This window comes from Tuber melanosporum (assembly GCF_000151645.1).
Source record: "Tuber melanosporum whole genome shotgun sequence assembly, scaffold_18, strain Mel28".
NCBI lineage: Eukaryota > Fungi > Ascomycota > Pezizomycetes > Pezizales > Tuberaceae > Tuber > Tuber melanosporum.
In genome coordinates this window covers 801,738-817,701 of record NW_003298841.1, presented here as the reverse complement: position 1 = coordinate 817,701, position 15,964 = coordinate 801,738, and the positions used below count along the sequence as shown (strand labels likewise).

At 43.6% G+C, this 15,964-nt stretch overlaps 1 protein-coding gene across 1 annotated transcript; it reads right to left on the bottom strand.

Annotated features, from left to right (window-relative positions):
- Positions 1–1,018: 1,018 nt before the first annotated feature.
- On the bottom strand, positions 1,019–4,328 carry GSTUM_00005224001 (uncharacterized protein; the record flags this gene model as incomplete). The annotated part of the gene is made up of 7 exons (XM_002837234.1): positions 1,019–1,599; positions 1,662–1,884; positions 1,948–2,259; positions 2,315–2,374; positions 2,425–2,653; positions 2,706–3,736; positions 3,792–4,328. 7 exons carry the CDS (start codon positions 4,326–4,328, stop codon positions 1,019–1,021), a joined length of 2,973 nt encoding a protein of 990 aa, XP_002837280.1.
- Between the last annotated feature and the right edge of the window lie 11,636 nt (positions 4,329–15,964).

Below are 15,964 nucleotides of genomic sequence, written 5' to 3'. Positions count from 1 at the left end.
GTGAGCAAAATTTGACTGCCGAGTTTTACTGCTTGGGTGAGATATGGTGAAAGTATCATATATGTATGATACTGTAAATTCATATGATAGTTTATGCGTTCTAACTTAGCACCCTACCACTACTACTACCCCACCAGGATAACAACAAATTATTGAAACTAGCACTAGCGGCTGCGCCTACTCATGCATTGAAGATACAGCACCTATCATACAGAATAATATTATACTGCGATTAAAAACCTAGAGATCATAGTATGTACTCACGAGGCGGCATGGTGGGGAAAGGTGGGGGGGGAGGGGCGAGGGCATATGCTCCTCTTCGCTTCCACCTTCCTTCCTCTCTTCCCTCGCAGGATCTATCCCCCTCGGCTAACGATATATCATAGTACTCCCGCGGTCCATTTCTGTCGGTTCGTGTAGTCATGCTTTGTCACTCGCGATTAGTCGGTTCGGGTTGGTCAGGATTTATAGGCTTAGTATAGGTTGGTGCGGTGTTCAAGTAATGTACAATACAATACAGAGGTACCGGTATGCTTTCTCTCCATCCTCTCTTTCTCTCTCTTTCCTTTTTCCTTTCCTTTCCCTTTTCCTTTTTGCGGGATGATGTACCGGACTTCGTGAGCTTCCGATGAGTGGTTTCTATGTACAATACTGTTACAAGTGCTGCACTTCTCCTATTGTGTATGTACTGTACAGCTCTTCCTCCGCGCTTGGGGGGTGTTTTGCGCTCGGCCAGGGCTTACAGAACCTCACTCGTGAGTTTCAACCAATGTTTTTAGAAAGCTGTGACTCAGTATCAATAATTGTCTGGAGAGGAGTGGGAAGGGGTGACTTGTTGGAGGGTGCATGCTCTGGCAGTGCGAATCGGTCAATTTAAATTTGCAATTTACATCCTTCTTCCGTCCGCCCCTCCTCAACGGAGCCCTCAGCGGGCAATCTGTACAGTACTCGAGTACACCGAACTCTACACCCATTGACCGTAAACTCTACAAGCTACCACCATATCCCCTCCTGCCGATCACGCAGTCCGGTGACCGTGCACCGTACGCGCGCCAATCAACTCTAGTTTGAGCCTTTCCTGCTCATTATGCGCCTCAGTCCGACGCGCTTCCAGCTCCGTAATGCGTTTCTCCAGTTTCCTGGTTTCGTCAGAGAACCACTGCTCGCCGCGCTCTTGGCGCCGCAGTCTCAAGCCCTTGCGCTCTTTTTGGCGGGCGACTATTTCCGCTGCTATGTTGCTTTTCCTCCCGCCGACATTCGCTAGCCTCTTCTCGATGGCGTTTATGCTGTTCTTGTTTTGGGTTTGGGATTTCTTTTGGGACTGTTGAGGTGGGGCTGTGTGCGCTCGGGCCTGGGGTTGTGGTTGTGGTTGCGGTGGGGGTGGGGGTTGTTTCTTTTTCAGCGGAGTGTGAAAAGGTGGAGGGGGAGGTTTGGTTTGGGTGCGGGGCGCGGTTTTTGGTGTCGTGGTGGGCTGGTGTGGTGGTGTCGTGTTGAAATTTTGTGTCAGTCGTGATCCCGTTGACGGCCGCTGTAAAGACGGGATAATTGGTAGATGAGGTAAAATGTTGTTGACGTGTATTTCTGGGCTGAATTGTTGATCTGTATATGAGTTCCTATGTTAGCAAGGGCAGGCCGGGAATATTCCTGAAGTGAAGAGTTACAATTGTTAATATATGGAACCTCCTGCTCTAGCTCTTTTGCTTGCTTCGAGCCGTATTCATCGGCAGAAATCCTGGTCAAGAGACGGACTCCGCGTAAGGCCACCTTGTATGAAGGCTCAGTTTCAGAAGAATATCTGCAAAGATCTGGGTGACTCAGTTCGAGGCCGTAGATTTTCTCGTCCACGCCATTTAGTCCCATAGTGCCAGCATCTTTATCAACAACCTTTATTCATTTCATAATCAGCCTCTGGGTTATATAGCAACATGCAAAATAATTGAGACATACCACCCCTAATCCTGGCGGTGTTGGCTTAGTTTCGTAAAAGTTGACTACCCGAAGATTGCTCCCGGGCGTGCAAATCCTGGTCTCGAACGAGTGATTCACTGCTTTAAGGAGCTGGTCATTATCACACATGTTCTGCCTAAGAAGTTCTCGACTCTGTTCTGAGACCGAAGCTGTTCTGGAAATCTTACGCAGACATGCTCCCATGCTATGGAAAATCCCGTGCTCTCGGTGGGGAGTTCCAAAGAAGGTAACACCGCATATAGATTTGAAAAGGTCCCGGTATTCGTCACTTCCTTTTGCTAGTAAAATCGCCTGTTGAGGGGCGGTTAGCCATTGCTGAGGGTACCAGATGATGGAAAGCTCATACCTGCTTCAAAGGAAATCCGCCTACACTATGCGCAAGGAATATTATGGGTCTAGTAGATGCCTTTATTTGTTAACCTACTTGACTAGTTCAGCATAACTGAGTGTTCATACCCCCTGGATTTCTCTCCTCTTCTGAATTTGACGTAGGAAGTTATGCGCTTCTTTCTCCAAATTGTCCTTGGAAAGGTGGGTGAACAGGCGCTCAGAATCGTAGCCATAGGATACAATGTGAGGAAGATGCATTCCGTCTGATGGTAGGAAATCCCTCAACCATATAGGCCCATCACCTACCTGCCAACAAGTATACAGGTCTCCATTAAGTCCGTGAAGGGCTACCACACTGGTTTCCAGAGATGTTAGCCAAACCTAAAACAACCGGGTATGCTACATACTCTATCCGTAATCCTAGGTCGCGGGTGCCCTCGCTCAGGACGGCTATACCGCAGCGATCACTTAATGTCCCACTGCCAGGTGATGTCGTTTGGGACCGGGATTGAGGTGAGCCTGCTGGAGATATCGGCGGAGATAGTGGTAGTGCTGTCCTTCCTTGTGAGACAAACAATTCCATATTTGTAGCTGTCTCTGGATCGAGTACCGAGACTTCCTCCAGGACAGCCTGTGCAGTTGGCCGTTTTTTGCGGTCGGGTATGAGTGTCTTCCAAACAACCTGTATCAAGCGCGAGATTTGAGGATCTCTTTCTGCCATGATCTCTAGGGATTTTAGCCATTCCCTGACTTCCTCTTTTACTTCGTTATAAGCATGAAATGAGTTATCTTTCATGTTCGCAGAGACCCTTGTCAGTCTTCTTCTGCTAAATTCGCCAACACCACCAGACCCACGGAGTAAGTATGTTGCTATCTCGGCAAGGATACAACCAAAGGCCCAGATATCGACACTTCGGCCAACCATTCGGTCATCAAAGTTTGTTTCCGGGTCTATGGAACACGTCTCCGGAGGTAGATATGCTTCCGTGCCCGTCTTGTGAATGGTGGAGGAAGTGTTGGCATCGGCCTTGAACTTCGAGAGTCCAAAGTCGGCGATGACAAATTTCCCCTGTTGGATAAGAATGTTAGCAGGTTTAAGATCGTGGTGGTAACCCTTGAAGTTCATGTTCTTTCCGCCCATCTCGTATGTAAAATTGTGTATGTGGTTTATCGCTGAGGATAAGCCAACGATTGATGAATAAAAACTTTCAGTATCCACATCGAAACCCGGTCGCCCTCCGTCAAAAAGGTCTTTAAGGCTTCCCTCGGCCAGCGGAAAGAACAAGTTATAGTCATCGTTTTGATAGTATGACCCGAGCAACTTGATGATGTGGGGGTGACCCCGAGTTTTGAGAAGCTCAAGGGGCCCTCGCTCACTTTCAAAATATGCCTCAGTTTTCGCAGAAACGTGCTTGATCCGCTTGCGTGCAACAACCACCTAGGTAAATATTAGCACTAACTGCGGGTAGTGATTCCTGGATACCGGAACCTACTGTATCTCCAGGGCCACTAATAGACACTAGGTCTTGATGAGAACGGTAGAGAACCACCTTCGAGACTGCCCCATAGCCACCTTCCCCCAAGTCTTGCTCCTCTTTAAAGGGTAAGATGCAAGACGGGTCCAGTTTCTGGATGCGACTCTTGAAAATAGGAGCTATGAAATCCCATTGCTGATGCCAAAACTCCTCGACTGCAGGAATGGGAAGACCAAAAGATACCAAACCCTCCTTAGATAAAGCGAGTTTAGCGTCCACGACCCCAGACTGAAGAAGTAAGTGCATATAATTTACGTGTCGAATGCACACCAGGATGCAAAATATCTTCTGAGCGCCGTCGAGGATGTCCTTAATAACACCTCTTCGATCATGAAAAGGGATGTTCGACTCCCCAATCACTTCGGCAACCACGTCATAAGTAAGCATCTGTTTCAAGTCGCAATCCGGAAAGAAGCGTACTCTCTCGACTGAGGTGGGCAGCCGTTGGTTCAATATTCGCTTCCGGAGCTCAGATTCTTTCGTGCTCGTTGACATGACGGGGTATCGTTTGTACTATGGCCTCCGATGAGGGCAGGGCAAAGGGGTGCGATGGTGATGGCAGATGTATGACTTGGCTTAGACGCCTGGCCAATTTCCACGGCGGGGTCAGTCAAGGGGTTATAAGCCTGTTGGGCCTTAGGGGGACTTTGAGTCTAATATCGACGCGGGGTTATGCTTGGGGGGGAAGGCGGGGGGAAACCATAATTAGGAGGCTTTGGCATGCGTCTAGATGAACGAACAAAACTAAAAGTGATGCATACAGCAAACATTTGAACAGCCTTGTATCACCACTGTGTCGACGCTATATTCGTTCATATGTATATGCATGTATTCCACTAAATTCTGTTGGATACTTTCACCGTATGGGAGCTCGTCTTCTCGCACGAAATATGATAGCTTCGGGGCTGTAAAATAAGAAATATGGTACTACTGTATACCTTTAAATCCAAGCATGGTAATTTTACTTGTGCGTTAGTACGATAGATTTTTCTCAGCCGATCCCTGTGATGGCCCCATACATAACCGCATTACCCTACGAGGTTGCCCCAAGCTAGGCCTCCTATGATAAACTGTGTAACAAGCTTTGAACTGGGTGCCGTCAAAGCTCTTTAAACCCACTATCAATCAGATCATCAGAAGAATCCGCTCATCGGCCTACGGTGGGATCGGTTTGATAGGTTACTAGAAATGCGAATACCAGTTATTAACGAGAACCAACATGCCCCGTTCGCTGATCTTATTGTGCCAGGAAAACGTTAATCCTCCTCAGGGGCCTTGTCTCGAACCCAGAGATCGCAGGGGTGGCGGGGATACTTGTAGTGGATTTCGAGAGTTTTTACGGTGATACCGGAGCGGTGCTCTGGCGGTGGTTTCCATTCTTCCACATCTACGTGAATACTGGGACAGTACGGCAGATATTCCAAGTTGTCGATCCTTCTCACCAATAGTGGTCAAATAAACCAGGCAAAGATACATGAATGCTAGATCTCTAGAGCCTAGCCTATGAAAGTGCTTAATAACGGTAGTATGCAATGCTTCCTGTTACACTCAGCGCCGGGTTTATCATGCTCTAAAATAACTACTGAACGGTGCTGTACTGTACAGGACTATTCAGTATGCTGCTTTACTTGGCACTGCACCTCAAAAAATCCGGGCCTTTGATCGTTTCTCGCCGTCAGATAACGGAATACTGTACTGTACTCGCCCGAGCTTATAATTGACCTGTGTATTGCTAAACCAAAGGTGATAGTGTCAGAGTGCTAGCAGTCTAAGTTAGCACCTTAACAGTACCATGCCTTACTATGCTCTGGCGCGAGTTTCCAAACCGCCATCATACAAATCCGTAGGCAGCAAAATATATCCCATTACATCTTAGCCACTAGAAAGCAGCAGGGGGATACCGCAAGAAGCGAAAAAAACTGAATATGACTTTAGGGCGTCTAAAAGCTCCCCTAGATGGGGGAAGGAATCACGCCGAAAAATACAAACTTTCAGACCTCTGCTGAGACAAGTGGAAGGGAAAGTAAAGTGCAACTAGGCTTACTTGAAGAGGCAACTCCAACGCATATACTAGCGTGAGTTTCAATTATTCCAGTTTTTACCTGCGCAGCAGCCTAGCAAACGCGAACCACAATGTCCACATGATAGACTATCTTCTACAACAAGGAACGTCCCAGTATGCTACCGGTATGATTTGGAGGCCAATGTGGAGGCTTTAATAACCTATACTCATAATACAGTAAACCCCCCCCATAATTCCAACCTCTCGAACTCCCAACCCTCCTATATTTTCAGTCTTGTGTGAGAACGGGTTTAGTACTATGAGGATTCCTTCTGCAACTTCTAACCCTCCAGTAATTCATATTTCTAGGGAATTGATTCCCCATAGCTCCAAAAAGTAGGACCAAAAATGTGGAGGAGTGTATAGTTCAAACCTCTCTCTGTCTTGTCCTATTTTCAGATTGCAGAGCAGGAAGATGTAGTGTAGGATGTTTAATAGGGGTGATTTTTTTTTTTTCTTTTTCGTCTTCTTTTCCACAGTTCATATATAAATATGTGTATATCATAGTTACTTGTGGCTATTATGATACCTATAAACCGACCGCACCGTATTCTATCACTTAATTTGCCAAGACACCTCCCTTGTTTCTAACACTACTAGTTCCAGCTTTCCCCGTTCACTAGCCTCCTAGAATTAGACTATGAGAGGGTTTACTGTAGCAATATAGATGGCTATATGCGAAACACTGTGAAAAGCTTGCCGTAGCAAAAACTACAAAACACAACCTCTCACCTGCGAATGACATGGCACAGAGTTCGGATCTCCAGACGAAAGGCCATAGTTTGCGGAGGCAGTGGGACCCTGTCTCGCCGAGAAGAGGGTGCAAACTTCACCCACAGTGCCCCACCATCACAATCGCATAGTGGACTACTCCACATATTCCCAAGCGTAACTTACGGCAAGTAAAGTACGTGCAGGATGATACCAAGTGGAAGGGCGGATCGGACCGTAACAAGCGCTCTTCAGGGTCAAAAAAAAAAAAAAAAAAAAACCTGAAAACCTGAAAACCAACTACGATATCCCCGGCCCTGTGGTCCTATTCAAAATTTCGATAAAGGTTGACAAATTGACAGGCGCTGTTTCCCCTCTCATCGTCACGCGGGGATCATAACCTTTTTGCTTGAAAGCTAGGTTGAGGTTGCCTATCGTCTAGTATGATACTTCCTTTTAGTTTGTAAAGAGCACTGCTCGAGCGAGTACCGGCATGGTGCAAACCCAAAAACTTATTAGAAACTTTTGTTTTGTGTTACATATCACTGATATTTAATAGGAGGCGACTCACCCCCCATATATAAAATATTGGAACACAAAATACTACCGTGCTGTCACGAAGTAAGACACGCCCTCCCCCCCCGCACGGAACTTATATCCCAAACCACTTCCTCACTGAGGCCGCGAAAGGCGTATTATATCGGCATTTTCATTGGGACCGGCATGACAGCCTTAAGACATGTAGGACATCTCCTTGAAGAACCTGATCCACTCCTCAAAACTGGCCAGATCGGGACCCTAGTGGCCAACCGGAGTCAAAAAAAACAAACAAAAAAACAAACACCACTCTCACAGCACAGATTAGTGATTCCACTGGATTCCATAGCCGATAGGTTCAGTAACTTACCGGTATATAAAAAACTGCAAGTGGACAAAGAAGCGGTTTCTCCGCATCTTCCTCATTCATACGATAGGGCAAACTTAGCCCCAAACATATTCTGTAGATGCATAACTCTCGAACACGTATCATATGCCGGGAAAACTCTTTCGCAGCTCCGAATTGTCCTGTCCATTCACAATCCACTGTCCCAGTCATGACAACCATTCGTGCGTGGAGGAAAATGCATTCAGGCGCAAGGTTGACTGGTATACCGTGCGAAATTCGGCGGAGTGCAGGGAGCGGGGTCAGATAGCGTGGAGAAAAAACCCTTCTTCTCTGTAGCTTTCCCTCTTTCCTTCCAGCTTCCGAGAGGAGGTTTAAATATCGTAGTTTCGTGGTAAAAAATACAAATAAAAACAGAGACCAGGTCTTCCCCAACTGGATCAAGGCTATCAAAATGAGCAATACAACCCAAACCCAACACATCGAGAGACGCTATATTCGCAAGAATAGACTCCTGGAACTTTTGACCCGGCTGTTCGGGGGGGATTTCGATCTCCAGGTGAGATATCGTCCCTTGGAATATCCGGAATGAAGTGTAGTCAGAGCGACTAACTCCTCTCAAGGTCATCGACGAGAACTATCGTCTCACTATCCCACGACCCTTAACAGATGTGAGTACCCGGCCGACCATATATACGGGAAAAACCCCATATTCATCTCATCTAGGAAGAGATTGAGCAAATATCGTTTTAGAGAAACAAACCAGTGGTTTCTGACACCCGTGCAAGCGTATTTACTTCCGCTGTCTTCATGGTCAAACGGTAACTGAGTGAACGGTGAAGTTTTTGTGGCAGAGACCAGGTGATTCCACGATTTTTGGTCTTTCTTTCTCTACCTCCTGCACAGCACGAGGAACTGTAGGAGCGAGCCTATGTATCTGTCAGCTTATTAGACCCTTCCTACGGTTTTTCCAGTTTCTGGGGGATTATTTGAATTGTACTCATTCCAATTACATTATGTTGCTATTCTCAACTCCCATCTCACGCATGGGAATTGAGAAACGCATCGGGGCAGCAGAGAGGTGGTGAATTTATAAGGATAAAATCAGGCCTACCATAACTGCACATTCCGCAAGTGAAATTGAAATGTTAGAACATATAATCCCCAATGAGAGAATTAACCAGCGCTGGTAGCAATTAATGGGGGCAGGGTACTGTACCCTTCCACTACATAGAACTTGGGGTCGATTTTTATTTTCTGTTTAAACGGCTCAAAGTGCAAAAATTCCCCATATCCTATAGCCTACCACTACGAATACTAACCGTGTTACATCGGAGGAAATCAGGCACCAAATTCGACATTTCCACAGAATCCGATTGAAATGCTCAAGCTATGACGGCCCTCTGCCCGTGCCCTCTGCCCCCAATCAAAGGCTTGCGGAAGATTATCCGTCGGAGGCTACAACACCTATCCAGTCTATCGCAGGTGGCAATCTACCGCAGTAACTTGAATATAAGAGAATCGCGCTAAGAGGTGATCTTAGGGGTAAGACATTATTGCATATCAGTATTGGGTAAGGGAGGTTGCTGATTAGTGGCTGAGACAGAAAATTAGGAGAGAAGCTGAACCTCATTCCAAGTAAAATAAGATGGCAGGAAACAAGAAGGTCAATAAAATCAGTCTCGTGCACCATACTGGTATCACAATACCAGACACATCTGTAACCTGAAAAATGGCAGAATCTTCTTGTGCTACTCAAGTCCATGCCAGTATTCTTAATACTGTAGATGTTAATGTCATTTATAAGTGTATTGTGAGTCAGTTACCAGCAACTAAGAAATACCCCAGACCTAAATGTGTGCCAATTTCAAGCAACTCCTGGCCAAAGACTATATTTTGTCCTCCTGTTTCATCAGCAAGAAAGTCCAACACAGTTGTTAGGAATACCGGAATCTAATACCTAGGAATCACCCTAAATAGGGTAACCCCACTCAGAATTGGAATCCCAGGTCTCCAACACCCCCCTCTGACCCCTTTACGGGGCCCACACGTCATCATACATATCAATCTCACTTGCGTCCTGTGACTATAATGCTACAGAATTGAAGGTATTAGAATAACACCGTATAGGTCGCTGCTGTCTGTCTGACTGGTTCCTGTTCGTGAGATATATGAGAGGAGACCTTCAGCTAGGTCTGGGAAGTGGAACAGAGTAGATCCGTCAACTACTCAGAGAGTTACTAGGCTTCAAAGATGTAATATCTTTGGCATGGGCCATAGGTAATGGGACGTTTTCGCACAAAATAATGGTATCGAATAGTAAAGGATCTCAACGAAAGACCAATACGTTCGCACTCATCCTATGATAACCATAAGAGTCTAGAACTCCCAGGAACACTACCACAGAAGCCGATGGACTTCATGTAGTATTACAACTAGGTTTCGGAATACGTTGTCGCTGCAGGAATAATCCTAATACTAGATCACTAATTGAATCCCTGCTACCCAGAGCAACCAAGGGTTGCTGACAGTAGGATTATCTATCAATCCAGTAAAATAGCTTCCAGCAAATTAGTAGAAAGTCCTTTGGAAGATATCTGTCAGTTGGGTAGAGAGTTATGAAGGTTTGAAGTCAGGTGACCTAGGAAAGTTGCAATTATGACTACCTTCATAGATACAACCCATAGATGAAACTGATCATTTCATCAACGACAGAGACAATTGGGGCCAACTCAGTTCAACTTGAAAACTAGGCCAGAAGTCTAAAGACTCTAACAATCAGATAATTACAATTGGGAACAGCATGATTCCCAGTTAAATATATTGCAATTACCAAAGAGAGTGTGATGATTTTCAGGGTCTCTAGATGTTTGCATCTTTGAAGAATACCTGACATTGCGAGTTATAATCAGAGAGGTATATAGTAGTATAATAGATATGATGTAGTCCGTGAGTACTGAGACATGGAATATAAATATCCAAGTACCTCCCAAGCTTTTAGACACCATCAAGCAATAGAGAAAAGACCTTAATAATATAATATTGTCTTTATGATTCTACTCCACTTTACCTACTTTACTTCACTCTTAGTAGAAATAAATGAAATGAGTAAAGTTCGAACCTTCTTAGACAATCTCTGTCTACAGAAATGAATCTTGGTTGGCCTAGACAACTCTGAAGTCTATCAGGTTGTCTCAGCCAAATATTCAGGGAGGCTTGGGAAGAAATTTGTACTTAATAGCAGGAGATTATTATCTGTTCTTTTGCTGCAGTGGAACTTTCTTTCCCAATCAATGGCAGCGATGACTGTAGTTATTTCTTCTTGAAAGGTGTAGATATGAAGATATTTACAGAGGATATACAAAATTGGCAAGTAGGTGGAATTGAGAATACTGGAGATGGGTATGATGAGAAAATCATGCCTGAAGCAGAAGACAATAATGAAGCAATTGATTATGTTGTTGGTCTCCTAAGGACTGAAGAATAATATTGCCAATCATCCTAGTTTCATAAAATTATGTAACTAGATGTCTTAGTCTTAAGATTACCGCGTAGCGTGATTCTCTTATACTCAAGATAATACAATAGGCACTGGAATGAAAAAGAAAGCATTAAAGTTTGTGGGGAAATATGATAATAATTATTATAGTACAAGTACCTAGGATGTACGAAGTGAATACAGGTAGTATCCTAGAGGACTAAGTTCCGTTGCCAAGAATACTAGATCACCCATGTAAATAGAAAAAGTAGTTAATGTATTTTACCCAGTAATGGGTCACCCCCCAGCAATGGGTCAAACTATCATAACAGTTTCTTTTGACAAATATTTGATTTGTATATGTAAAAATGATCAGATCTTCTTCTAATTTAATTTCCAGATTGACTTCACAGTATCAAACTAGCATTCTAAATATTGAAGTGTTTGCTTCATTGTATTATCTGTAAATAGAGTAAGTGAGATATCATAATTTTGTAACAAATTGTGATAAAGAAAAAGAATAGCTGCTGTAAAATATCCAATATTTCTCCAGGTTATAATATAGGTGATAGACCCTGAGGCCTATAATTTATAAAATGGTAGGGTAAGATCTGAGACTAATTAAGAGTTTTAAAGATTTGGTATCTTTTTCTCTTTAGACTCCGTGAATCTTAACATACCACCAACCACTTTCAACATCAAATTTCACAAAAAGATTTCATAATACCAATGCCAAACAATAAGCCTAACCTGGAGCATCACCTTTAGGCAGCTATCGATGCCAAAGAGAATGATACAGCTCTCTCCATACGTTACTTGGCTGAATTATATGGAGTTTCTAATACCATACTTTGGAATCATCTCAAAGGTCACACAACCCCTCGGAAAGCAGCTCATGAAAGCTAGCAACTTCTTACTCACTTGGAGGAGAAGGTCATTGTCCACAGGATTGAAGATTATGATGATCATGATATTCCCCTCCACCAAAAACACATTCTACAGATAGTGTATGAAATATTAAAAGTCAAAGGGAAGGTTGCTGAGATTAGAAAGGGGTGGGTTGACCGGTTTGATCACAGACACCCAGGTATTCAAACTAAGGTTGGCAAGAGTATCGACAAGTAGAGGGTACTAGCTATAGATGTGTTTTTCTAAAGGGGCATCTTGAAAGATTTTATGTATTGAAGAGCAGATATCATATCCTTCCAGAAAATATTTGGAATACCAATGAGAAAGGGTTTGCAATGAGATTAGGTGCGGGTGGTACTGTTCTCTGCCGCACTGAAAAACGCAATCTAAAGATAATGCAGGATGGTAAGAGAGACTGGGTTACAGTCATTGAAGGAGTTGCTGGTGATAGGAGAGTATTGGCTCCTCTTGTGATTCACTCTTCTACAGTACATCTCATGGGCCACCATTCAAATATCAACTACGAGATTGACAATGATGCCTTCTTTACCTACTCCAAAGCTGGATATTCCTTGTGTGAGATTGCTATTGATTAGTTTGATCAAATCTTTGAACCTCATTTACATCTAGCAAATGGAATTACAGAACACAGAATGCTGGTCCTTGATGGCCACAGCTCCCATGTAAACAACATCGAATTTATTGAACATGCTCTTACAAACAATGTTCATCTCATCTGTCTTCCTGCTCATACAACGCATATCTTACAGCCCTTGGATATTGGATTGTTTTCACTATTAGGCAACTATTACAGGCAAGAGCTTGAGGACTTTCAACGCAACCATGGGCCCTTTTGGAAGATGCGCAAGGGAGACATCTATCCAATGCTTCAGAGGTTAAGAGAGAAGGCTATGACATCTACAAATGTGGTGTCTGCTTGGCGTGCTAGTGGAATGATCCCATTCAATCGACAACATGTACTTCGAAATCCAAATCTACAATTGAGTACCACTCCAGCTATTCCTCTTTCAGAAAGATATTCTGGTCTTCGTCCCTTGACAGGGAGGGATGATAGAGCTCAGGAAGTTGATCAGATCAGAAAAAAGGCAGTTGAGCTTGAGGATTTTGGTGAGGCAAGTGTTTTACTCCACCAGGCAATTGAGCTTGCAGAAAAGGTTCAAACTCAGTCAATTCTCAATAAAGCAACAATTAAACAACTGGAGTCCATACAGTCAAGTAAGCCCAACCGCCGGCAAATGAAAGGTGGACTTCTTCTTCATACAAAGGTGCTTGGTGAGTTGTATAAGAAGTCTGAAAGGGATGATCTCCAAAAGTAGGTCAAAGCTGATGTAGGAAGAATTAAGAGAAGAGCCAAGGGTAAGAGAAAGGAGGTTCCAAAGAAAAGAATTAAAGCTTCAATACCCAAGGTAGTTACCTCAGAGGTTTCTGAAAGTTCAGATGATGAATCTAGTGCTGAAGAAGAAGATGAAGCTGTAAGTATATTGTCTCATTATACTTGGTATTTTGAAAACTCTTGCGTACACTCAATAGTTACCCAAATTGAATTCTGCAACTTCCAGCTCTAGTGGCAGTCATCCCTACAGATCTACCAGGTGTTCAATCAATTATTCCATAAATAGGGGACTGGCAATGTCACCATTGGCTGAGAACTAGAATATTCTCATATAATATCACTCTACTGGATTCTAAAGGCATTTCTTTTCTAAAACCTTTCATATTTTGTAATTGTCATGACATATTATAATTCTTTACCTATGTTAAATTACAGAATCTTAAATTGAAATGTGGTTGTAGAATCTCAGTTTTTAGTGGAGTACAAAAATGCAGATAGGTGACCCATTACTGGGTGAAATACGTTAGCATCAAAGTAAGCAAAAAGGGGTGGGTTAATCAAAAAGTGAATATAGTTTCCTTTGCATATTCTCCAAAGTATTTCCATTATCAAATATTGTAAAGTATTAACAAAAAAAAAAAAAAGAACTCAGGTTAGTATCTTATTCCAAATAATATAGAATCATGAACCATCACTCACATAAATTTAGAACATAATAGATGCCCCCAGATGTGAAGTTACATCCTATAAGCAGCCATGCGCTGTGCAAAAGCTACGATTCTCAGCCCACTAGATCTATCGAAGAATTGCCAAAGACCAAAGCCTCAGTGTTTGTACCATATACAAGATCTGCCAAGGTCCATCAATTCCGAAGAAGTCCAAAGGACGTACCTTCTCTATTGATACCCCAACTCGGCAGTGGCTAGTGGCAACTGCTACAATGAGCGCTGCCAACAGAAGAATGTGACTTACTGAAGTTGCAGCGGCTTGCGGTGTGTAAGCCTGCGAATAAACCCTCCAGAAAGCATTCCATATAGAGAGTTATGCATGCCAGGTGGCTCAGAAAAAGCCCTCTCTTGATGAAGAGAAGAAAGGTCTACAACTTGCATTCGCCCAAGCCCACCAGGATTGGAGCAGAGAGGATTAGCGCCAGGTGATTTGGACTGATGAGTGTTATATCTGGCTTTCTGGTAATACTAGTTGAGTTTCGATCACCCAGCACCCTGGGGTGGAGTATCATGATAATTGCCTCATTTCCAAATTTCTCAAGAAGAATTCCATCATGGTATGGGCTGGAATTCTTCGGGAAAAACAATGTGAGCTAGTTCTCTGGGATAGGGACAATTGGAGGACAATAACTTCTAGAAGTTATGTCGACAATGTCCTTGTTAAGAATACCAGAACCCGATACCTAGGAACCACCCTAAGTAGGGTAACTCCACTCGAATCGGAATCTCTGGTCTCCAACACCCCACTCCGACTCCCTTACGGGGCCCACGCATCATCATATATATTAATCTCAGTTGCGTCCTGTGACTATATTATTACAGAATTGAAAGTGTTAGGATAACATCATATACGTCATCGCCGCCCATCCGACCGGATCCTGTTTGCAGGATATATGAGAGGGGACCTTCGGCTAGGTCTGGGAAGTGGAACAGAGTAATTCTGTCAACTACTCAGAGAGTTACTTGGCTTCAAGGATATGACACCTTTGGCATGGGCCGTAGGTAACGGGATGATTTCGCACAAAGAGATGGTATCAAATGGTAAAGGATCTCTACTAGAGACCAATACATTTACATCCACCAGAAGAGTATAGAACTCCAAAAGACACTACCAAAGAAGCCAATGAACTTCACAAAGTGTTGCAACTGGGTTTCGGAACACGTCGTAGCCATGGGGTGATTCCCAATACTACAATGGTTACTGAAACCTACTACCCAGAGAGCAACCAAGGGTTGCCGACCCAGGGATTAATTACCAATCTGGTGGAATAGCTTCCTGTGAGTTAATAGGAAGTTATCCAGAGAAAATCTATGAGTTGGGTATGGAGTTACAAAGGATCGAAGTCAGACGACATATGATGGTTGTAATGACGACCACGTTTGCAGATATAGCCGTGGATAAAACTGATTATTTTATCAATGGCGAAGACAATTGGAGCCAACTCAGTTTGACTTAAGAACTAGGCCTTAAGTCTAAAGACTCTGCTAATCAGGATATTACTATTGGGGACAGCACATTTCCTAAAAAGAAATATCGTAATTACCGAAGAGGGTGTGATGGTTTTCAGGTTCCACAGGTGTTCGCACCTTGGAAGAAAACTTGATGTCGCGAATTACGATTGAAGAAGTACATAGTTGTATGATAAATAGATGTAGTCCGCAAACACTCAGACGTGGAATATAAATATCGAAGTGCCTCCCAAGCTTTAGAAATCATCAAGCAACGGAGAAGAGACCTTAACAATATAATATTGTTTTTATGATTCTATCCTACTTTACCTATTTTACTTCACTCCTAGTAGTCATAAACGAAACCAGTAAAGTCCGAGCCTTCCTAGACAATCTCCGTCTACAAAAACGAATATCGATTGGCATAGACAACCTTGAAGTCTATCAAGTTGTCTCCACCTAACAGTCCTCACCCCAGTTCTCCAGCCCTTTTGGAATTGGGAGAGTAAGCTGGCAGGCCATCCTCTCTGGCTTATGGAGGATAGCAGTTCTACTCT